The 25,148-nt window shown below is 55.8% G+C and overlaps 1 protein-coding gene across 1 annotated transcript in view; it reads right to left on the bottom strand.

Annotated features, from left to right (window-relative positions):
- Positions 1-25,148, bottom strand: part of MAPK4 (mitogen-activated protein kinase 4) — a 55,314-nt gene that overhangs the window by 17,653 nt on the left and 12,513 nt on the right. The window contains exon 2 of the mRNA XM_071425875.1: positions 8,801-9,526. Coding sequence (XP_071281976.1) covers positions 8,801-9,346 — 546 coding nt within the window. The 5' untranslated portion in view covers positions 9,347-9,526. The remainder of the gene's footprint in view (positions 1-8,800; positions 9,527-25,148) is intronic.

The following is a 25,148-nucleotide window of genomic DNA, read 5'->3' as shown; positions in this document are numbered from 1 at the left end:
AATTTTGGCCTTGTCATGATAAGTTGTAACGGAGACTGATTAGCTCAGAAGTTTCCTTTAATGCTGTTACATTTTTGCTAATGCTGCTCAGTCAGAACCAGCGCAGGAGCCCGCAGGCATTATCCGATCAAACCAACGCTTCTCGGCTACTGCAATTATTCCCAACAAAGAGACGCTGGTGTTTATTGGAGAATCCCAGGAAGATAAACTCTGAGGGCAGCAATCCAGGGCAATTGTTAGCTGGAGCCATCTCTTCCCTCTCCCGGGGAAGGAGTGCCACCCTCCTTGTGGATTTAACACTGCTCATGTGTTTCTCCTCTCTGACAGCAAGGAGGATCCGAATTCTCGGGGGTGTCTGCACCACGCAGGATGCATGAGCAATACCCTGCAAATATCTCAAAGTCACAACAAGCCAAACATTTTCCTCCCCTCACGTCTTGGAGAAAATTGCCTTCAAAAACTCAACAAATGGACGCATCTTTGACCTTCCTGCTGCCATGTGAGGCTCCTGGTGGTGGTGGTTAATCCTCGCTGTGCTCCCCTCTCCTGCTGCCCCTCACCCCGGGTCTCACTGCCATCTCCCTGCTTCCATCTGCAGGAAAACCTTGGATCGCCCCCAGCACGCCCAGGAAGGACCCATGGAGAGGAGGAACCTGCAGCTGCTCTGCATTGGCCGCTCGTGGTCCTTGGAGCTGGACCCCACCACTGAGGTCCCCACCACGGAGGTCCCCATCTCATGGACCCTAGCACTGAGATCCCCACCTTGTGGACCTCAGTATTGAGGTCCCCACCTCATGGACCCCAGCATGAAGGTCCCCACCTAATGGACCCCAGCACAGAGGTCCCCACCTCGTGCACCCCACCACTGAGGTCCCCACCTCGTGCACCCCACCACTGCCTCCTGGGCATTCCACACCAGGCTCTGCGTTATCCCTCCCTCTCCCCGGGGTGGGGAGCACAGGGGGGAGTGACTGGAGGTTTGGAGATGAAGACTTCTCCGACCTGGCTCGAGGTCCTGGTGAGGGCAGCACAAACTCGAGCAGCTGATACAGCCCTGGCACCTTCCCTGGCTATAACCTGGGCTAGGTCCCTACTTTCAGAGAATGCCTGAGCTCCTGTCCTGCTGCCTGGAGGAAGGGACTGCAGTGCTGTGGACCAGGAGGTTCTATCATCTCTGGATGATGGGTGGATGGATGGATGGATGGATGGATGGATGGATGGATGGATGGGTGGATGGATGGATGGATGATGGATGGATGGATGGATGGATGGATGGATGGATGGATGGATGGATGATGGGTGGATGGATGGATGGATGGGTGGATGGATGGATGGATGGATGGATGGATGGGTGGATGGATGGATGGATGGATGGATGGATGGATGGATAGATGGATGGATGATGGGTGGATGGATGGATGGATGGATGGGTGGATGGATGGATGATGGATGGATGATGGATGGATGGATGATGGGTGGATGGATGGATGGATGATGGGTGGATGATGGATGGATGGATGGATGGATGGATGGATGGATGGATGGATGATGGGTGGGTGGATGGATGGAGAAATGGCACGGCAGCTTTGGGATCTGGGATCATGAAGTCACTGCCATGGGCCCTGGGCTGGGCTCAGGGACTCAGCCCCGGCCTGAGGGGCCAGGCTGGGGAGCCCAGGCACCCCTGAGCAAGGCAGGGCTCCAGCACAAGGATTTCAGTGTTTGTGCAGATTCAACCAGACAGAAAGACCGAGAGCCGAAGCATATTAATTAGTTCTAATTAAGATGGAACATACATCTTTGTGACAATATTCTGTGGATTCAGCACAGCCCTTTCTGCACTGAAGAATCTCTTTAAGAAACAAGATAATGGAGTTAATTGAAAAATAGAAGTAGTTTCAAGCCTAAGCCCTTCCATGCTATATTGTGGTTTTTTCCTTGTGATTTTCAAGTATCTTTTTCCTGCTTCTCCTCTTGTCTCCCTGCGTGTGTGGCAACAGCTCAGGCAATTTATAAAGGTGATGAATTCACTACAGGTAGGATAAGCATCAAGTGGTGTCTAAGAGCACAGCAAGGGAACAGGAAAGCAAAGAGAAATGGATGTTTTTTCAAATTCTTTGCACAACATGTATTTTGTGTTTTGCTTGTAAACACCAGAAGGAGAAACAATTCCACATTGGCTGCATCCCGATGTGGCCCTGGTGACAGCACACTGAACCTGCCCTGCATGGCACACCCGGGGCTCCACAACCACCTCCATCCACCCCCAGGGCTCCACAACCACCTCCATGCACCCCCAGGGCTCCACAACGACCTCCATCCACCCCCAGGGCTCCACAACCACCTCCATCCACCCCCAGGGCTCCACAACCACCTCCATGCAACCCTGGGGCTCCACAACCGCCTCCATCCACCCCCGGGGCTCCACAACCACCTCCATCCACCCCCAGGGCTCCACAACCACCTCCATCCACCCCCAGGGCTCCACAACCACCTCCATCCACCCCCAGGGCTCCACAACCGCCTCCATGCAACCCCAGGGCTCCACAACCACCTCCACAACCACCCCCAGGGCTCCACAACCACCTCCATGCAACCCTGGGGCTCCACAACCACCTCCATGCAACCCCAGGGCTCCACAACCGCCTCCATCCACCCCAAGGGCTCCACAACCACCTCCATGCAACCCCAGGGCTCCACAACCACCTCCATCCACCCCCAGGGCTCCTCCCAGAGCCAGAGGGATCCAGGGGCTGTGGGAGTTCAGGATCCACCTGCTGCAAACCGAGCAGCCCCCATGCCACAGCCCAGGGCTTCTCCAGGTGCATTCCACACCAGAATCCACCTTCCTGCAGCCAAAAATCCACAGAGGTGCAGACCAGGTGCTCTCAAGCTGGAGATCCACCAGGATCCAAGCACAGCCTGTGTATCCATGCTTCCAGCCACAAACACAGTCGGGATTTCTGCTGCTGCACCCATGGGAGCCAGATCAGCTCCTGGTGCAGATGGGAGGCTCAAAATAGCAACAAGCCCAAGCTTTTGGAATAATCCTGGAGCAGCAGCAAGCTTCTGCCTCCTGACAGCAGGGTTTTTAACCTCATTTTATAAAATGCAGGTCAGGCAGCTCTAGGAGGGGCTGAGGGAGATGCTGGGTTTGTGGGAACATTGCTCCGCAGGCGGAAAGCAGATGGATGATGGGTGAGGGATGGACGGATGGATGGATGGATGGATGGATGGATGGATGGATGGATGGGCAGCAGATGGGCTGCTGTGTGTGCCCCAGCAAGGTGACAGCTCTGGTTTTGGGAGGGCAGAGGGCGTTCATCCAGGATCACGGACAAACACGGGGCCTGTCAGAGGCCAGGGCAGGACAAAGGAGCCGGGGTCACAGAGGGGAGGTCAGCAGGGCTGCACAGGCTGGACACGGAGGGTGGTCCCGGCCACAGGAGCACACAGCCCCACAGCCCCAGCTCCGCTGAACTCCTCCCCACCACTCCCAACTGGGAATTCTGTCCTTCCACAGGATGGACTGGAAGTGATTATGCTTGTGCTGAACGGCAAGTACAGAACTAAAGGAGGACTTCAAAGCTTTGAGGATGGTCTGTGAAGTATTTCCCAAAACAACTCCCCCTAAGAGGGCTGACACACCTCCATGGGGTGGGGTTTCTGCCAGTTCATGGTGTAATGAGTGCTGCCATCAGGAAAAGGGAGAGCAGGTCCCCTGGGAATGCCATGCCGATGTCCCCAGGTGCTTTGGAGCACTCAGAAGGGACAATCTCTTTTGCACAACACAGGGAGCGTGAGGATTATTTTGGTCCATGGTCGTGTCACCCAGGAATGACATTCAGCGAGTCTCTGTGTCCCCATCAGCAGCAATCTGCTGTCCTTCCCAGACAGGACCACCCCTGGTGCTGGGGATCCAACTCCCCATGTGGGATGCACAGCTGGGGATGAGCCTGCCCTACAAAACATTGATGATTTTACACTCCCGACCTCCACGGGCGTTGATGACAACATTTAATGTGTGACTCTGTGGTGTCCCTGCTCTGCCACAAGGCGAGGGAGATGAGGGGAGGAGAGCAGAGCAAGAGCACCTCCCTTGTACAGCGCTGCCCTGCCAGACCGGGCACAGAGGGAGCTGAGCTCTCCCGGGGAGCCCAGGGCGATTATCCGGGCAGGAATGGTGGGGATGGATGGATGATGGAGGGATGATGGATGGATGGACATGGATGGATGGATGGATGGATGGATGGATGGATGGATGGACATGGATGGATGGATGGATGGATGGATGGATGGATGGATGGATGGATGGACATGGATGGATGGATGGATGGATGGATGATGGATGATGGATGGATGATGGATGGATGGATGGATGATGGATGGATGGATGGATGGATGATGGATGGACATGGATGGATGGATGAATGATGGATGGATGGGTGGATGGACATGGATGGGAGATGGGCAGCAGGCCCAGAGCCTCTGCAGACACACGGGCAGGGACAGGGCCATGGGGGCAGGCAGGGCCCCACAGCTGCAGACAGAGGGAGCATCGCAGAGGATTCCAGTGGGGAAGGTGGGACGAATGCATTCCCCAAGGGGTGCAAGGGTTGGGAGCAGCAAAAGCCGAGCTTTTCCTGTCCTGCACAAGGATAAGGACCTCCTGGAGGCTGGGAATGCTCCTTTCTTCACCTCCACCCCCCTTCGCTCACCATTTGGGCACCGAGGTGTGGGGCCAAGCGTTCAAACCACAAACAGCAGAGCCAAGGAGAAAGGCAATAATGTGGAGACGTTCCAGAGGGATAAACTCCCATGGATAAAGAGCAGTGTGGTGGAAGAGAGAGGAGCCTGCAGCACAGCTGGGTGGTGAGAGCTTTGGAGAAGGGACAGGATGAGAGAGAATCATGGATGAACAGGATCAAATCCTGAGGGTTCTCTCCTGCTACACCTGCTACTCTGTGCCCTAAAGAGATGTCTGCAGGTACCTGAGCCCAGAACCTCACCTCACCTTACTCTGAGACAGGGCTCAACTTGTCAGGCCTGAGCAGCCTGGGAAGGTGCAGACCGGGATCTGGATGCGACCTTGGCAGCTGGAAATCCCTTTTGTTTGCTCTGGAGAAGTTTCAGACAGAGAGATGTCCCCATGCTGCTCTTACTACATGGAGAAAGGTATGAGCAGCAAAAACAGACAAATGGTGGGAGAGACAGAGCCAAAGGTGCTCTGCTTCACTGCTGGGGAGGCCAGCTCCTCGCTGTGCCTCAGGGCACCCCCAGGGCACCCCTCCTCACCACGTTATCCCAGCTCAGCATCCCCAGGGCTGGGGAGCTCTCCCATTCCCACCAGGTTATCCCAGCTCAGCATTCCCCAGGGCTGGGGAGCTCTCCCATTCCCACCAGGTTATCCCAGCTCAGCATTCCCCAGGGCTGGGGAGCTCTCCCATTCCCACCACTTTATCCCAATTCAGGATTCCCAGGGCTGGGGAGCTCTCCCCTTCCCACCACGTTATCGCAATTCAGGATTCCCCAGGGCTGGGGAGCTCTCCCCTTCCCACCACGTTATCCCAATTCAGGATTCCCAGGGCTGGGGAGCTCTCCCCTTCCCACCACTTCATCCCAATTCAGGATTCCCAGGGCTGGGGAGCTCTCCCATTCCCACCACTTTATCCCAATTCAGCATCCCCTAGGGCTTGGGGAGCTCTCCCCTTCCCACCACGTTATCCCAATTCAGCATCCCCCAGGGCTGGGGAGCTCTCCCCTTCCCACCACATTATCCCAACTCAACGTTTGGCTGAGGAAAGTCACATAAACAAGACATCTTGCCAGGCAAGGGCTCTTTGTCAGTGGTATGTGTATTCCAAGCTGTGTTTAAAATTCTGCTCACAGTCCAGCGTGGCTCATATTTGCCATTTTAACACTCAGCAGGACGGTTTGGGGTTTGAGAAACATCAGGTCAGAAGAGATGTGACCTTTGAGACAAATAACACCACAGCCTGCAATTGTTTGTGTCAGCAGAGCCCTGCCATTAGTGTAAGCATATTCCAGATGCACAAAACATGCTAAGAGGAAAAAAATCCACGTGCTCAAGGCAACAAAGAGCTGTCAGGAAAGGCTCTCAGGAAACCATGAGGACAGAGCTGCAGCTGGTTTAGACAGAGGTGTGAATCTGCTGGGTCTTTGGGTTGGTTAATTGCCCAAAGGGTGCAGGATTCCATCGGCTCGTGGGCACCTCTGCCTGAGCACGGGCTGGCATCACCAGATCTGGGCTGTCAGGGTCCCTGCTCTGCTCAGGCCAATGCCAGGAGTGGCTGTCTGGAACAGAGGCTAGACAAGACTGAGAGAATAAAGTGGGGGTTTATTAAAGGCCCTCAATAGCTACACCTTGGGCAGCCAAAGCCTCCCAGAGGCCTCACCCAAGGTGGATGATGGTCACAAGTTTTTCACACAACTTTAAGTTCTATTTCCGTATCAGGGGTTAAGTCTCCAATACAGCTTCAGGTAATAAAGCATCACACACCCCCGGTTTGCTCCCCCCAGTTTACTTTTGTTTATACTTTTCAGGGCCTCAGCCTGCAGGGTATCCTTGGATCTCAGGCCCAGAGGGATTGCTCTGCCTGCCCAAAATGTGAAGCCAGCACCTGACACTCTGTATGGAGTTTAGAGCAATGCACTAAAGCAGTGTTTGAAAAATATAAAAGATAAAATCCTAGGGCATGAGGGGGGCCCCGGGGTGGAGGCCTCAGAGCCTCAGACTCGGGATGCTCCACTGCTCTGCCTCCTTCCTGCTGCTGCCTCCTGCCAGAGCACGGAGCTCATCAGCCTGAGGGAGCCTTGCGGGAGAGAGCAGCTTGAAAGAGAAGCAGGGAAAGGAATTGATTTCTCCGAGCCATCTCTGAAGTGCTGGACATCAAAGGCAGGGCTGACCCACAGCCCATCCTGCTGCAGCCCTGCCTCTGCGGGCCCTGGCACCAGCCCTGGCAAACCCAGCCCCGCCACGGCCAGGGAGCCCCAGGAGCCGGCGTTACCTGCTGCTTCCCGAGCAGCACCCAGCTCTCTGTGCACACTCTGATGGGCTTCTTTGCACTGATGCTCCAGCCTCCCACCCATGAGGAGCTGGAGATACAGTGGCATCTGGCAGAATTAAACACCAGCATGAAGCTGCAGCCCTTGACAGCTCCTTCCACTGCACTGGCTGTTATTGAGGCAACAGGGAATTGCTTAGAAATAACAATAATTCTGCAGCAGACACAAACAGATGACTCCTACCCTGATCCCACAGTCCTTGACAGCACGATGTTCCTTAAATCAGAGACTTTCTGTGTTCATGTAGCCTGCCTCGTTTGCAGGGGTTTTCTCTGGGAGTTACCTGACTTTAAACAAACAAATCACACGTTTGAAGAGCCGGGAGCCTCTTCCTGAGCTGGGCCATAAATAATGAGTGAGGAAGGGAGCAGAGAAAGGGCAGGCAGAGTGACAGGGACTCTGTGCTTGCTTCCTGCAGCCTCATTCCTTCTCCCCAGGCTCTGTTTCTCCCCACAGCCCAGACTGATATCCAGAATAACTCAGCTCAGGATCCCAAGATTGTCTTTTTGCCATCCTCTGCTGCCTCCCCCTCCATGCCCCCCCTCCCAGAATGATGGGCAGGAGCCCACTGGTAAATGCAAAGTGCATTTAAACCTGTTAAATCTGCTGTACATCAACAGATCCATGGGGCCTGTGGACACATCCAGCTCTAGAAAACAGATTCTATCTCATCTCACCACACCAAACAGGGGCCTTAACCAGAAGCCAGCTGCAGACCACACCATGGCTTTGTCTTCTCCCAGGAACACACGGAGCCACGGGCTGATGGATTCTCCTCCACGTTCCTGCACTGCTCAGGAGCTCCAGCCTGGAAGGCAACCTGCACTTCTCATCTGCAGCTGTGCTCAGGACCCATTGGCACCAGGGCTGTGTGTCACAGAGCCTTCTCACCCATTATCCCTCCCTCCCTCCCTTGTACAGCCCAGCCACTCACGTTATTGTTCCTCCCTGATACACTGAGTGCCAAACAGCAGAGAACTCCATGTGTCATTTGGATCCAGACCTCAGATAAAGGATCTGGCTGAGCCTCAAAGACCCACTCCTCTCCCCCTATGCTAAATGAATGTAATTCAAATGAAATCGGGTTTTTAAGAAGCTGGCTGGCACCAAAGTGAGGACAGAGCCCAGCAGAGTGGGGGTGGACATGCCAGGTCCCCTCTCCATGTGCTCCCAGCAGCTTGTGCTTTTTAGCAGCAGCAGAGCAAGAAACACAGAGCTTAGTCATTTGGGTGAAGCAAGCAAACACACGCCTCCCCACAGTCCACTGCTGAGACAGAGCAAAGTACCTGAGTGTGTGTTTGATACACACAGTATAAAGCAATGCAAGGCAGCTGAGGGGCACTCAAACCCTTCCTGTGTCCTCTCTGCAGAGCCCTGGGGACTCTGCAGAGCTCAGTGCATGGGCTGTGCCCAGAAAGCACAGAATGTCAGGCTGGACAGGGCTCTGAGCAACCCCTTCCAGTGGAAAGTGTCCCTGCTCGTTGCTGGGGCGTTGGACTGAATGAGCTTTAGAGGTCCCTTCCCACCCAAACCGTGACTCCCTGGACGTGTGTCACAGCTTGGGGCAGAGCAGCCACCAGCAGTGATCACCCAGCAGGGCTCACAGCTGCCCAAAGAGGCTGCAGGACCAGTTCCCCTGGAGGATCCATCACAGCCCAGCCACATCACCCCGCAAGTCCTGCCCCCCTGCACCGGCCAGCCCCGCGCTGCCCACCTTGTGCGAGTAGTGCTGATCCACGATCCTGGCCAGGCCGAAGTCGCCGATCTTCAGCACCAGGTCCTCGGTGCTGATGAAGATGTTGGCTGGCTTGAGGTCGCGGTGCAGCACATTGGCCGAGTGGATGTACTTGAGCCCACGCAGCAGCTGGTACATGAAGAGCTTGGCGTGCTCCTCGGCCAGCTTGCCCTGCTCCAGCAGCCGCGCCAGGTCCGTCTCCATGTACTCCTGCACGATGTACACCACGTTGAACTTGAAGAAGTCTCCGCGCAGGCGGGCGCCCTTGGGGCCCAGCACCTCGTAGACCTTGACGATGTTGTCGTGCTCGAGGCGGCGGATGATCTTGATCTCGCGGAAGGCGTGCTTCACGCTGCGCGCGTCGCCCAGCGTCAGCTTCTTGACGGCCACCTTTCGGCAGCTGCGGCTGTCCAGCGCCGACAGCACCAGCCCGTTGGCCCCGAAGCCCAGCGGGCGGAAGTTGACGAAGCGGCAGCCCAGGTCGTAGCCGTACATGCTGGCCAGGCACTCGCACTTCTCGGCCATGGCGCTCTTCCCGCTCCTCCCGCTCCTGCGCCCTCGTCACTGGAAAAGCCAGGAATGCCCCGGGGCCTCCAGGTTGGAAACGCGGCTGGAGATCAGGCGCCTCATGGTTGCTCACAGGAGACTGGGCAGGGGGCTTGCTCTGAGCGCGGTGCTTCAGCACGACACAGGGTGGAAATACACCTGAGGACACACAGGCAGACGGAGAAATAAAATGTTTTAAACTGGGTGAGAAATCAATGGACTTTCTAAGGGGGCTCGCTCTGAGCCCGACGCTTCAACACCGCACAGAGTGGAAATGAACCTGAGGATGCACAGAGAGAGAAATAAAATGTTTTAAACTGGGTGAGAAATCAATGGACTTTCTAAGGGGGCTCACTCTGAGCCCAACGCTTCAACACCACACAGAGTGGAAATAAACCTGGCCCAGCACTTCAGCACAACATGGGGTGGAAATAAACCTGAGGACACACACAGACGGAGAAATAAAATGTTTTAAACTGGGTGAGAAATAATGGACTTTCCAAGGGGGCTCGCTCTGAGCCCAGCACTTCAACACGACACAGGGTGGAAATAAACCTGAGGATGCACAGAGAGAGAAATAAAATGTTTTAAACTGGGTGAGAAATCAATGGACTTTCTAAGGGGGCTCGCTCTGAGCCCGGCGCTTCAACACGACACAGGGAGGAAATAAACCTGAGGACACACACAGACAGAGAAAGAAAATGTTTTAAATGGGGTGAGAAATCAACGGATTTTCCAAGGGGGTGAGAAATCAATGGACTTTCCAAAGGGGCTCGCTCTGAGCGCGGCACTTCAGTACAACATGGGGTGGAAATAAACCTGAGGACACACACAGATGGAGAAATAAAATTGTGGATGCCATGGGACAGAGAGAGAGAAATGGCAAGCGTTTCTCACAGCGGCTTGTGAGAAAGATGTGATAACCTGTTGACTATAAACAATTTGCAGGTGGTGTTTTTCTACTTTATTTTTCTGTTGCTCTCAAAGACAGTGGGTGAGAAAGATGTTCCTGTTAGTTAGGCCAATAGGATAGAATCTATCCGTACCACTCTATAAAAACCACGCGGTTCTTTTGAATAAAGCTTTTCTTCGCCTTTGCTATGATCCTGCCTCTCGCCTGTTCCTGCCCCGACCCCCGGCGCATGAGTGACATAAAATGTTTTAAACTGGTGAGAAATCAATGGACTTTCCAAGGGGGTGAGAAATCAATGGACTTTCCAAAGGGGCTCGCTCTGAGCGCGGGGCTTCAGCACGATGCAGGGTGGAAATAAACCTGAGGACACACACAGACCAGAGAAATAAAATGTTTTAAACTGGGTGAGAAATCAATGGACTTTCTAAGCAGCATGGAGAAGTGCAGCCTGGAGATGTCTATCAAAGCAGAAGTGCTCTTTTTCTTGGGATTAAAAAATTATCACTGCTACATTTTTCAGCCCCTGCCTCACTTCCCTTCCGCGGTGTCCTGAGACAATGCTGAAGGGCAGGGCTGGTGGCCCGTGTTCCCTGTCCCCTGCTGTCCCAGCACCAGGACAGGCTGTGGGGCAGAGACTGAGCACTCCCACGGCCCTGCCCTGCCCCACACCTCCCTGCCACAGAGCTGAGGAGAGGAGAGGAGAGGAGAGGAGAGGAGAGGAGAGGAGAGGAGAGGAGAGGAGAGGAGAGGAGAGGAGGGGAGGGGAGGGGAGGGGAGGGGAGGGGAGGGGAGGGGGAGGGGAGGGGAAGGGAAGGGAAGGGAAGGGAAGGGAAGGGAAGAGGAAGGGAAGGGAAGGGAAGGAAGGGAAGGGAAGAGGGAAGGGAAGGGAAGGGAAGGGAAGGGAAGGGAAGGGAAGGAAGGGAAGGGAAGGGAAGGGAAGGGAAGGGAAGAGAAGAGAAGAGAAGAGAAGAGAAGAGAAGAGAAGAGAAGAGAAGAGAAGAGAAGAGAAGAGAAGAGAAGAGAAGAGAAGAGAAGAGAAGAGAAGAGAAGAGAAGAGAAGAGAAGAGAAGAGAAGAGAAGAGGGATCCATTTGATGCCAGTGCTGCCTGTGCCTTGCCCACGTAACAGCTCGCTGAAGGCTGACCATGAGCAAAACCATGACCTTTGAGAGGATCATCAGTTATCCTCTCCCAAGGCACTCAGCACCACCAGCATTTTTCAGCTGCCTGATTTTCCCCTTTTCCATTTGTAAGACGCAGAGAGCTGTAACTCTTTCCTTTCCCCCTTTGCTGCCCTTTTTTTTTTTTTTCTTTTATAAAATTTTCTTGAAAACATTACAGAGCAGTTTGCAGTGGCTGCACAGCGCGTCGGGTCAGCGACTGCCCTGGTAAAGCACACAGCAAAACCAGCACAGAAATGAGGGTGCAAAACCCTCCTTGCCAGGCAGCTTAGAGAGCCATGGGGCTTTCCAGGGTGTAACAACCAGATCTGCTCAGGCAAAAAAGGAGGTTTTGGAAAAAAACCTTCAGAAGTGTCCCTGGGGATGTGGCATCCCCTGAACTCGGGTCCCACAGCAAATGCTGGCAGCAGCCCTGGGGATGCCATTCCTGGGCTCCCTGAAATTACAGCTGAGCAGGTAAATATACACATATTTACATATGAAGAATATAAAGTTTGTTTTCTCCACCACTAAGGGGTTAAGAAGCTCTAACGGCTGCGTGTGGACCCAAGAGCAGCTGGGTGAGCAGTGGCAGCAGGTGAGCCACCGCTGGAGCCCAGTCCCAGATCCCAGATCCCAGAGCTCTCTGGAGCCCCAGTCCCAAATCCCAGAACTCTCTGGAGCCCAACCCAGATCCCAGAGCTCTCTGTCTTTGGGCTCTCTGTCTTTTGGGAGCCCAGTCCCAGATCCCAGAGCTCCCTGGAGCCCAGTCCCAGATCCAAGAGCTCCCTGGAGCCCAGTCCCCAGATCCCAGAACTCTCTGGAGCCCAGTCCCAGATCCCAGAGCTCCCAGAGCTCTCTGGAGCCCAGTCCCAGATCCCAGAGCTCCTTGGAGCCCAGTCCCTGATCCCAGAGCTCCTTGGAGCCCAGTCCCAGATCTCAGAGCTCCCTGGAGCCCAGATCCCCAATCCCAGAGCTCCTTGGAGCCCAGTCCCTGATCCCAGAGCTCCTTGGAGCCCAGTCCCAGATCCCAGAGCTCCTGGAGCCCAGCCCCTGATCCCAGAGCTCTCTCTCTGTCTCTCAGCTGAGCCAACAGCTGCCCCGAGCAGCCTCAGAGGAGGTCTCTCAGGAGCTGCAGAGGCTCAGGAAGGAGCTGCTGGCAGCACAGAGGGGCAGAGCCTCGCCTCTGTGGGCAAACACCAACAGCTGCTGGGACCCAGGTGTGCCCCAGCCAAGGATCCCAGTGCTGGGGATCTCCCTGACAAAATGTCCCTGTCTGGCGGCAGGTGACCGTGCAGAGGTGGCCATGGCCAAGGGACCATTTCTCACAGCTGCTCCCGAGCTGGGGAAAGACAGCTCAGGGTCCTCAAAGCACTTCAGTTTCCCACTGTGGTTTTCACCTCATTTGGGAGCAGAACGGAACAAAGGGTCTGAAGCAGGAGGGAACAGCTGGGCTGATCCTCCCAGATGATCAGCACAGGGTTCTCAGCGCACTCAGTCTCCCTGAGCTGTTGGTGGGTCTAGAGGAGCAAGGACACCTCTCCTGCCTGAGTCTGGCCCCCATCCTGCTCCAAACACCCCTGACGCCTTGCTGCGCCCCATCTTCCCCCTCCTGCCACCCCCTGAGGGTCCTTCTGGGCCAGGGGCACCTGTGGGACTACCCCGCTGCACAGGGGCCGTGGCCTAGCACAGGGAGGCCCCGGGTTACCTGCTGGGCTCAGCACTGCACAGAGGAGGAACATTGAAATAAAATAAAATAAAATAAAATAAAATAAAATAAAATAAAATAAAATAAAATAAAATAAAATATAAAATAAAATAAAATAAAATAAAATAAATAAAATAATAGTATAAAATAATAATTAAAATAAAATGAAATAATAGTATAAAATAATAATTAAAATAAAATGAGATAATAGTATAAAATAATAATTAAAATAAAATAAAACAAAATAAATAAAATAATGTAAATTAAAAGAAAATAAATTTAAACAAAATAAATAAAACTAAGATAATTAAAATGAAATAATAAAATAAAATAATAAAATAAAATAATTAAAACAAAAGAAATAAAAATAAAATAATAATTAAAATTAAATAATAGTATAAAATAATAATTAAAATAAAATAAAATAAATAATGTAAATTAAAAGAAAATATATTTAAACAAAATAAATAAAACTAAGATAATTAAAATGAAATAATAAAATAAAGTAATATAAAATAAGAATAAAACCAAAATAAATAAAAATAAAATTTAAAAAATTAAAATTGAATAATAGTAGAAAATAATAGTTAAAATAAAATAAAATAAAATAAAATAAAATAAAATAAAATAAAATAAAATAACTATGGATCTGCTCCTGTTGTGTTCTTCATGCCAGAACGATGTCTCTATTAGAGCCCCTGATCACCGGGGCTGCTCCATTGACCTGGCAGAGGGTTCACAGCCTGGTCTTGTGCCCTGTCCTCCCCAGGCAGTGCTGCTGGGACCCTCCTGCTCCCTGGCAGAAGTCCCCAGGAATGACAAAATACCAGGGAAAGCATTAAAGGCTGGGCAATCACCCTTTGCTGAGGGAGGGTGAGAAAGGCGGCGCTGCAGGGCAGCAGCGCTGAGGGGAGGGAGCCGGCTCGCAGCTGAAGCGAAGGCATACGAGAGGGAGGATGTGGGCAGGGCAGGGATACCCTCCGCAGAGCATCTGCCAGCAGCCACCGAGCCGCTTGGCAAGCGCTGCCTGCTCTTCCAGTCGGGAAACAGAAATAATTACAGCCTCTGTGCAACCCAGCAATTATCCAATGCTGGCTTTTGCACGCAAGGACTGAGCAGGGGGAGCTGCTGGCGCTGTCAAGGAGCGGGGCAGGCACCAGAGGGACAAACCAGGGGGGCAGAACCAGGTGGGGAGCAAGGGGAGGAAGGGAACAGGGACATGGATAAATCCTGGGGCTCTGCAAGGAAGGAGCAGGAAGGTGCCCCAGCTGTGAGGACATGGAAAGGGAGCAGGTGCTGCCATGGAGAGGGAGAAGGTGCTGCCATGGAGAGGGAGAAGGTGCTGCCATGGAAAGGGAGCAGGTGCTGCCATGGAGAGGGAGAAGGTGCTGCCATAGAAAGGGAGCAGGTGCTGCCATGGAAAGGGAGAAGGTGCTGCCATGGAGAGGGAGAAGGTGCTGCCATGGAAAGGGAGAAGGTGCTGCTATGGAAAGGGAGTAGGTGCTGCCATGGAAAGGGAGCAGGTGCTGCCATGGAGAGGGAGAAGGTGCTGCCATGGAAAGGGAGAAGGTGCTGCCATGGAGAGGGAGAAGGTGCTGCCATGGAGAGGGAGAAGGTGCTGCCATGGAGAGGGAAATGGTGCTGCCATGGAAAGGGAGAAGGTGCTGCCATGGAGAGGGAGAAGGTGCTGCCATGGAGAGGGAGAAGGTGCTGCCATGGAGAGGGAGAAGGTGCTGCCATGGAGAGGGAGAAGGTGCTGCCATGGAAAGGGAGAAGGTGCTGCTATGGAAAGGGAGAAGGTGCTGCCATGGAAAGGGAGAAGGTGCTGCTATGGAAAAGGAGAAGGTGCTGCCATGGAGAGGGAGAAGGTGCTGCTATGGAGAGGGAGAAGGTGCTGCCATGGAAAGGGAGAAGGTGCTGCTATGGAAAGGGAGAAGGTGCTGCCATGGAAAGGGAGAAGGTGCTGCCATGGAAAAGGAGAAGGTGCTGCCATAGAGAGGGAGCAGGTGCTGCCATGGAAAGGGAGAAGGTGCTGCCATGGAAAGGGAGAAGGTGCTGCCATGGAAAGGGAGAAGGTGCTGCTGCTGAAGCCACCGGAGCTGCTGGGGAGCTCTGAGATCCACAGCAAGGCTCAAGGACCCAGTGAGCAACCAGGGGCTGCAGCAGCACTGGGGCTTTTCCCCTGTGGGCAACCACCTGCACTGCAGACCTGGGTCTCTGCACAGCTCTCTGGGAGAGAGCCCGATGAGAAAAAAAACAAATAAAAGTAACCAAAACAAATAAAATTAACCAAAATCTCCTGCTGGCAAGGAGAACTGTGTGAAATAGGGCTGGGATTGGTGTGCTTTAACATGGTGCCATGGTGGCTGTGAGACCCATCTCAGCACCTCATGGTGGCCCCAGCATTCAGCCCCTAAACTCAGCCCCAGCCCTAAAACTCAGCCCCAGCCCTAAAACTCAGCCCCAGACCCAAAACTCAGCCCCAGCCCCCAGCCCCAAAGCCCAGCCCCAGCCCCAGCCCCAAAACTCAGCCCTAGCCCTAAAACTCAGCCCCAACCCCAGCCCCCAGCCCCAAAACTCAGCCCCAGCCCTAAAACTCAGCCCCAACCCATGCCCCCAGCCCCAGCCCCCTGCCCAGCTCTCTGCCACTCCAGGCTCGTGCGCTTTGGGACTGAGTGGTCCCGGGGGCCCTTCCCACCAAACCCTGCTGTGGTTCTGCCAGCAGAACCCTCGGGGTGCTGAGCAGAACCCAGGGCGAGGACCCAGGCCGAGCTCCCACGCCGAGCTCCTTGGCTTGCTGCAGACGCAGTGGAAAGAAACCAAGTTCTGCCTCGTCAGCCTAATTATTAATAATTAGTAGAGCTCTCGAGGCGCTGAAAGGGAAAATGGAACATATGAGGGGGAAAAAAGGGAAGAAAGTGCTCTGTTTTTCCTCACAAGCAGAGCGAGGGCCTTTGTGGTACTCCAGGCCGTGCCTCAGCCCCCAGATGAGCCAGGATCCCACAGGATCCCAGGGGATGGGAGAGAGGCCGGCCAAGGGAAGGGATCCTGCCCCTGTGCCCCTGGGCTCAGGTGAGAGCCCACCTGCAGAGCTGCCCCAGCCCTGGCTCCAGCAGCACAAGGAGCTGGAGCTGCTGCAGCCAGTGCAGAGGAGGCCACGGAGCTGCTGCCAGGGCTGGAGCCCCTCTGCTCTGGAGCCAGCCTGGCACAGCTGGGGCTGCTCAGCTGCACAAGAGAAGGCTCCAGGGACACCTCAGAGCCCCTGCCAGGGCCTCCAGGGGGCTCCAGCAGAGCTGCCCAGGGACTGGGGACAAGGCCTGCAGGGACAGCAGCCAGGCAATGGCTCCCAGTGCCAGAGGGCAGGCACAGATTTTGGGCTCTTGGCAATTAGGAATTGCTGGCTGGGAGGGTGGGCAGGCCCTGCCCAGGGTGCCCAGAGCAGCTGGGGCTGCCCCTGGATCCCTGGCAGTGTCCCAGGCCAGGCTGGATGGGGCTTGGAGCAGCCTGGGACAGTGGAAGGTGTCCCTGCCCATGGCAGGAAGTGGGATGGGATGACCCTAAAGTCCCTTCCCACCCAAACCTAGGACTCAGTGATGACCTCTGCCTGCATCAGTTCTTATCTCTTCTTCCTCCCCCTGAGACTGCAGCAAACCCCTCGGACCAGGCAGAGCAGCCCCCCAGGGAAGGCCACAGCGGTGGTTTCCCTGCTCTTCCCCATTCTCCAGACCACACCTGGCTCCTGACAGTCCCCAGCAGCCCCAGGGAAATGTCACCAGCAGCCCCATCTCTGCTGTGCGGCCCTGGCTGCTCTAATGAGCAAGTGTTAATTTCCTAATGAGCGCTGCTGCCGCTCCCAGCATCGCACAGGGAAGGTGCTCAGCGGCTGTGGAGCTGCAGAGCAGAGCCCAGCAGCTGTCAGGCTGCTCAGCCCAGCTCTGGTATCCACCCAGGGAGCCAAATCCAGCAGGAGCCTCAGGGGAGCTGCAGCAGGGCAGGGCCAGCAGCTCCTGCAGCACAGCGGGCAGGGAGACAGCACTGACAGAGCCTGGGAGCACCAGAGGGATGTGCAGGGAGCAAACCCACCCTGCTGACACCAACCCAGCCTACTCACAAACTCAGCCTGCTCACCAACCCACCCTGCTGACAGCAACCCAGCCTGCTCACCAACCCACCCTGCTGACACCAACCCACCCTGCTGACACCACCCACCCTGCTGACACCAACCCACCCTGCTGACAGCAACCCAGCCTACTCACCAACCCACCCTGCTCACAAACCCACCCTGCTCACCAACCCACCCTGCTGACACCAACCCACCCTGCTCACAAACCCAGCCTGGTCTGTGTGTGCTCCACAGGGACAGCAGAACAAGGGGACACCAGCCGCAGGGATCAAACCCAGCCTGCTCTGTGTGTGCCCCAGAGGGACAGCAGAACACAGGGACACCAGGGATCAAACCCATCCTGCTGACACAGGGAGGCACCCAGCCTGTTCTCTGTGCTCCAGAGGGACAGCAGAACAAGGGGACACCAGCCGCAGGGATCAAACCCAGCCTGCTCTGTGTGCTCCACAGGGACAGCAGAGCAAACCAGTTCCGAGGGCTCTGAGGGAGTGCTAACTTCACTCCCAGCCCCTGTCCCAGTTGCTGTCAGTCCCAGCTGGAAGAGGGGAAGGCTCTGGGTTGCCCCCAGAGGGCTCACACCAACGGTGCAGGCCGTGGATCGCCTAATTAATAAATAAATTATGATATAAATATCCGTCATGGCCATCAGCAAGCCCACAGCTGAGGGAACAGAGCCCCGTGGTGCCAGCACCTGCCCTGCAGCCACTGGGCACAGGTGGACACAGCAGGGACCAGGAAAGGACCAGGGGGAGCTCCTACAGAGAGTTAAACCACCCAATTAAAAACCAAACCACTCTGAATTTGGGAATAATGCAGGAGATGTGGAGCTGCTCCTCCCAATGAACACTGGGTGCATTTCACAGATTCAATTCACCTCTCACTCGCTCTTTCACTGGGGCAGCTCCAGCAGCTGCCGCAGAGGCAGGGATTTTATGATGGGCACCCTCAGTGCCATAAAATACAGAGATGGGGGAAGAATTTAGAACTTTTCTTTCATTTTTCTATCCTTCCTGTCTCTCTCCTGTGTGCCAGGGCAGTGTTTGCCCTGATGATGCTGCTGGGATTTGTGCTGGGATTTGTGCTGGGATTTGTGCTGGGATTTGCTCTGCCTCCATCCTCTGAGGGCTTGGGGAGCCCTCACAGGGCTTGGGGGGCACTGGGTGCCCTTGGGGGGCTCTGGGTGGGCTCTGGGTGCCCTTGGGGGGGCTCTGAGTGGCCTCACAGGGCTTGGGGGGCTCTGGGTGCCGTCACAGGGCAATGAGCTGCTCAGCTTTGAGGGATACTGAGGAACAAGGGACGCTGCTGTGCTGCGTGTCCCCTGTGCTGGGGTGTCCAGCAGGGACACTCTGCCCTGGCCCTCCCAGGGACCCTGAGGGCTCTGGGGGCTGTGTGACAGCCAGCTGGGGGCTCTGGGGCTGTGTCAGAACCAGCTGTGCCCTGGAAACAGCCCCCCAGGCTGCCCAGGGGGGGATGGTGTTCCTGCTCCCCTCAAAACACCACTTATCTAAATGCCTTTGCTGCCAGGAGCCACACAGGAACTCATCAGCAAGATGAGTTTCTGCCAGCCAAAAGCCAGAAGGCATCATCAGCATGTCACAGGAGGGCAAAATCCTCAAGAGGGGGAAAAGGGGTACTCCCAAACCCAAGGGAAACAGCACAAAATGACCCCAAATCCAGGCGTGACCAGCAGTGAAACACACATGGGAAAACCCATGCACTGTGAGCAAGCAGGGCAGCATCACCCAGCCCTGCAAAGCCAGCTCTGCTGCCCAAACCTGACTCAGGGAAACAGGAATTCTCCCCCTCCTGAGCAGCTAGGGCAATTGTGGACAGGCCAAAATACACTGTGAGGAAAAAAAATAAAAGGAGAAAGGAAAATCAGAGAACGCTCGTTAGCTCAGAGAAAGAACAGAAAACAAAGGAGAACTTGCTGACACTCTTTGGGCAGTGTGGGAAAGCCAGCCCTGTGTCCTGAGCAGGGGCCAGCCTGGCCACTGAGCTGTGCAGGGGCCGAGCAGGGCCCAGACAGGGGACAGGCCCCGCTCCCCGTGGGACACAGCACTGAGACTGCTCTGCCTGCAGACAGACAGACAGACAGAGCCTGAACAAACAGGCCGGGCCTGCCTGGGGCCAGCAGGGCCGCCCCACTGCCGGCCACTGCCCCTGGTCAGTCCCAGTCCCTGGTCAGCCCCAGTCCCTGTCCCTGGTCAGCCCCAGTCCCAGTCCCTGGTCAGTCCCAGTCCCAGTCCCTGGTCAGCCCCAGTCCCAGTCCCTGGTCAGTCCCAGTCCCTCTCCCTGGTCAGCCCCAGCCCCTGTCCCTGGTCAGCCCCAGTCCCTCTCCCTGGTCAGTCCCAGTCCCAGTCCCTGGTCAGCCCCAGTCCCTCTCCCTGGTCAGTCCCAGTCCCAGTCCCTGGTCAGTCCCAGTCCCTCTCCCTGGTCAGCCCCAGTCCCAGTCCCTGGTCAGCCCCAGTCCCTCTCCCTGGTCAGCCCCAGTCCCTGTCCCTGGTCAGTCCCAGTCCCTGGTCAGTCCCAGTCCCTGTCCCTGGTCAGTCCCAGTCCCTGGTCAGTCCCAGCCCCTGTCCATGGTCAGCCCCAGCCCTAGCCCCTGGTCAGCCCCCAGTCCCTTGGCAGCCCCCATCCCTCTCCCTGGTCAGTCCCAGCCCCTGTCCCTGGTCAGTCCCAGTCCCTGGTCAGTCCTGGTTGGTCCCAGCCCCAGTCCCAGTCCCTGGTCAGCCCCAGCCCCAGCCCCTGTCCCTCATCATCCCCAGCCCCATTTCCTGTCCCTGATCATTCCCAGCCCCAGCCCCAGTCCCAGGTGATCCCCATCCCTGCCAGCTGTGGTTCCCATCCCACACTTTTGCTGACTGACACCACATTGATTTAAAACCAGCAGAATTATCTCTGTTACCAAAATAAAGCAGTTCCTGGAACGGATGACTCAGAAGCCTCTCCCCTCACCATAAATCAGAGCAGAAACATGATACCTCACGGGGGCAAATCACTTTGCCCTTTTGGTTTGGCACCTACAGCCTTTTCTTCCAGAAAAAAAAGAGATTAAAATCCACTCTGAGCCGGTGCTGTGTCAGAGAGCTGAGCCTTTCCTCCCCGGGACGCCACGGTCAGGGCTTTGCCTGTGTTATCACTGGAGGGGCTGGACAAAGATAAGCAAAAGCAGGATGGATATTAAAAAAATATTTTTTTGAAAAACACACAGAAACAGCCCTAGAGGGTTTTCTTACTGTCTCTGAGAAGCCTGCGCGAGGAATTTGCCCCAAAGGAGGTATGTGCAGCATGTGCCAGCAAGGCAGAGCGATGGCAGAGCGGCTCCTCCAACCCTCCACGGGCCCCAGAGATAGGTATCTCTGCAGAGAGAGAGAGCCCTGTCCTCTCCAAACACTGCTCTGGGATGGCTCAGGAGCGCCTGCACCGCCGCGCTGCGCCTCCCCTCTAATCCCTCTGATGGCTGGCGGATCTCACCCAGCTCGCTCGGGGCTGCATTGCTCACAGATCTGCACGCTCAGCGTGGGCAAACAGCAAAGAGGGGCTTCATGGAGAGGGGAAATACCCACATTTGTCTGCTCAAACCGCCTGGAAAAGAGTTCCACCCTGCCTGCTTGCTGCTGATTGCAAGGTTTACCCCAGAACCTGGGTCCCTCCCCTGACAATTCCCCCCCAGGTGTGTCAGTCACCTCTCCTTTCCCTCCCTGACCCCTCCCAGCACTGTCTGTCAATCCTGGCATTCCAGAAGGGCCTCGAGTGATTGGCAGATCCAAAGGATGCCCTCTATACCCCTGGGGGGCATTGGGCCATCCAGGTGTCCTTTGTCCCTTTGTCCCTCCCCTCCTGTACCTGGCTGGTGGGATTCCTGCCCCTTCCCTGCCCCTCTCCCCGGGGTTCAAAGGAGCAGCAACCACGGGCTCAGGGAGTTCTGTTGGAGCTGGTGCTGCATTCAGAGGCCAGAATAAAGCTCTGGATCCAAACCCTCCATCAGAACCGACTCCTTTCCTTCACCATCACCTTAAAGCTTCTCCACAGAGGGAAACCTGAGGGGCAGCCCCTGTTATGGGGGAAGCTCCATCCCAGCACCACCAGAGTTCCTGCAGGCCTGGACTTGTCTGCAGTGCCCAGCTGCAGCACCCAGCCAGCCAAAAGTGTCTGTGGGGTGAAACACCACACACCCAGCCTGCCAAAAGTGTCTGTGGGGTGAAACACCACACACCCAGCCAGGCAAAAGTGGGGACCTGCTGGATCTGAGCCAGCATGCCCCGAGCCAGGGGGACAGCCCTGTCCTGTCCTGGGGACATCAGGGACACCACTGCTCTGCACTGGGGCTGCCACAGCGTGAGGAGGATCTAAAGCTGCCTGAGAGGGTCGAAAGGAGGGACACAGGGGTAGGGAAGGGTCTGGAGAGGCCACGTGAGGAGCAGCTGAGGACACCTGGCACATTTGGGTGGAGGAGACTGAGGGGAGAGCTCGCTGCAGGTACAGCTCCCGTGGGAGGGGCAGACACTGATCTGCCTTCAGGGGTGACAGGGACAGCACCAGGGCACGGCTGGAGCTGTGTTGGGAGGTTTAGGTTGGATATCAGGGAAAGCCTCTTCCCCAGAGGGTGCTGGCACTGCCCAGGCTCCCCAGGGAATGGGCACGGCCCCGAGGCTGCCAGAGCTCCAGGAGCCTTTGGGCAGCACTGCCAGAGATGCTCAGGGTGGGATTGCTGGGGGTCTGTGCAGGGCAGGAGCTGGGCCTCCTGTCCAGCTGGTGATCCAGCTCATTGTTCCTCCACGGGGAGCAGTGAGCTTCCCAAACTTTGGGATGGGCACGAGCACCAACCCAGGCTCCTCCACGGGGAGCAGTGAGCTTTCCAAACTTTGGGATGGGCACAAGCCCCAGCCCAGGCTCCTCCACGGGGAGCAGTGAGCTTCCCAAACCTTGCTGTGGCGTTCTCCTCCCTGTCTGCTCAGCCGCGGCTCTGATCCACCCCCAAGGGTGATCCTGGTGGGTCCCTTCCAGCTCAGGGTATTCTGAGACTTGATGATGATGGGGCAAGGCCACCAAGCAGAGCCAGAACCGAGCAGAGCCAGACCCAAGAAGAGCCAGAACCAAGCAGAGCCAGCACCAAGCAGAGCCAGGGCCAAGCAGAGCCAGAACTGAGCAGGGCCAGAACCGAGCAGGGCCAGAACCGCGCAGGGCCAGAACCGAGCAGAGCCAGCACCAAGCAGAACCAGCACCAAGCAGAGCCAGAACTGAGCACAGCCAGGGCCAAGCACATTCAGCCCTGCACCCCACGCTGCCCAGCCAAGGCTGCCCAGGCCCTGGGGAGGACCAGCAGGACCCCAGCACTGCCCAGATGCAGCAGGGCACAGGAACCACAGCAGGGCTTGGCCACTTCAGCCAACCCTCGACCCGAGCACACGGAGCCTCTCCTGGGATCTGCCCTCTCCCTGGAGCCGCTTTCCCAGCCCAAACTCCTGCTGCTCCTCGCTCAGCCAGCTTTCCACACGTCCAGCCTGCCTGGGGAAGCTGGGCAGGTCCTCCCAGGGCGGGGAGGCATCACTCAGCACCCCAAAATCCACCTTTTCCTCAGGCTGATTCCCTAGGGAGAGGGGCTGCACACAGGGACAGCAGGAATCCCACAGGACACGTGGCAAAGCTCCCCCTCGCCTACTCTGCTGTAAGAAACCGTCCCTGCTGCTTTAATGCTGCCCAGTGATTTTGGCAGACCCTGCTGCACAGCCATGGGGTGCCAGCAAAGCTGAGGGACAGGGGCAAAAACGCGCTGGCATCGTCACAAACAGAGCAGGACATCTCCTAGGGAATCAAAACAAAAATATCGTAGGTCCTGCCCCTAAAATATACTGACCAAACCCAAAACGTGCTCCCAGCGACTTTTAGCCACCCACATAACAGACAGGGAATAAAGGGCTTTGCTGGAGCACTGCTAAAGCTTGCTGTCAGTATAATCACCTACTACTATAATGAGATTACATGGATTAGCTGCACTTTAAGGAAACATCAATGAGGCAGGCTGCCTTTCCAGGCAGGATCTTGGGGCTGTACGGGATAATACCGGAAAAACCAGGAAGCTATTTTTAGAAAGCATTTCTCCAAATAACCTGGGAGAGGGGGATCACAAGGCAGCAGAGGTGTGTCAATGCGGGCAGGAGCTGAACGACTGGTCCCTGCAGAGGGAAACAGGCCCACCCCTGGCCTCCCTCGGCCGAGCGGCGCTGAAATCCATCGAGGCCTGCGTTCCCCCCGTGCTGGGCTGTGGGATGGGCTCAGGGCTGGAGAGGAGCAGGAGCAGAGGATGCACTGTGGCAGGAATGCCAAGGAGGCCAGGCTGACCCAGGATAAACAGGGGTGCAGGGTCCCCTCGGGGCACCTGCACTCCCACAGAGCCGACAGGCCCCAAGCCCTCTCTCTGCCGGCACAGGGGAGCTCCCAGGAAAATGTCCCCAAAACAAGTCTGAAATTGGACTCCTGGCACCATCCATCACCAGGTGGGACCTGCAGCTCTGTCCCACGCAGGGCGGGGGTGCCAGCCTTGACCTGGAGGGACATGGCCCCCAGGAAAATGTCCCCAAAACAAGTCTGAAATTGGACTCCCTGGCCTGGGAGGGAGTGGGACCTGCAGCTCTGTCCCACCTGGAGGAGCAGGGCCCCCAGGAAAATGTCCCCAAAACAAGTCTGAAATTGGACTCCCTGGCATCCCTCACCAGGTGGGACCTGCGGCTCTGTCCCATGCAGGGCAGGGGTGCCAGCCTTCACCTGGAGGAGCAGGGTCCCCAGGAGAATGTTCCCAGAACAAGTCTGAAATTGGACTCCTGGCACCATCCTTCACCAGGTGGGACCTGCAGCTCTGTCCCACGCAGGGCGGGGGTGCCAGCCTTCACCTGGAGGGACAGAGCCCCCGGGAAAATGTCCCCAAAACAAGTCTGAAATTGGACTCCCTGGCATCCCTCGCCAGGTGGTACCTGAGGCTCTGTCCCACGCAGGATGGGGGTGCCAGCCTGCACCTGGAGGGACAGGGCTGCTCTGCAGGCATCACATCCTCACCCAGGAAATGCCACACCCTCACACCCACCCTCATCTGCTCCCCGCAGCCCTCAGGATTTGAGAGGAACTCTCAGGCAATCAGGTTTTTTTCACTGCTTTTTGTCCTCGGAGCTTACTCCTACAAAACACCCATCGACCATCCAAAACAAACTGCACGCTTCATCTTCCAAAGTCCTGTACTCTTCCTTTCCAGGATGGATCCAGCCTGGAAGCCTTGGGGGAACTGCAGCCTGGATATTTTGCTCCCCATGTTCCATCCAGCCGTATCCCTGCACCTTCTCCCTCTCGTTGTGACTCAGCCAGGGCTGGTGAATAAAACCCAAATAGGGATCAAACATCAGAGCAGCACAGCAAAGGGATGGCCCCTACCCCAGGCAGCTCACAGCCTGGGATCTTCAGCTCCCACCATGGTGAAGCGACAAAAATAACCCATTAAAAAGCCACTTTAATTGCCTTGCCAGCGGTTTGCACAAACTCCAGCTAAAGCTGGAGGTAAAAATTAATTAAAAGCCTTAAATAGAAAATTCTCTTTCACTACTCCCACTTTAACCCTTAAATTTTAATGGGGTCGTGGTGAGGGAGGAAGCACATCCAGCCACTCCCCCAGCTCCCCTGCAACAGGGACCAGGCTGGGCTCTGCTGGGTTGGCTCCACCATGGGCTCCTGTGCAGGCACCCAGGCTGTCCTAAACACCCAGGCTGTCCTGGGACAGGCACCCAGGCTGTCCTAAACACCCAGGCTGTCCTGGGACAGGCACCCAGGCTGTCCTAAACACCCAGGCTGTCCTGGGACAGGCACCCAGGCTGTCCTGGGACAGACATC

The sequence above is a fragment of the Agelaius tricolor genome, unplaced genomic scaffold, assembly GCF_023055355.1.
Source record: "Agelaius tricolor isolate 1412-34295 unplaced genomic scaffold, bAgeTri1.0.p SCAF_4, whole genome shotgun sequence".
NCBI classification, from domain to species: domain Eukaryota; kingdom Metazoa; phylum Chordata; class Aves; order Passeriformes; family Icteridae; genus Agelaius; species Agelaius tricolor.
The sequence above is the reverse complement of the archived record's forward strand: the minus strand, read 5'-3'. Positions and strand labels throughout refer to the sequence as shown.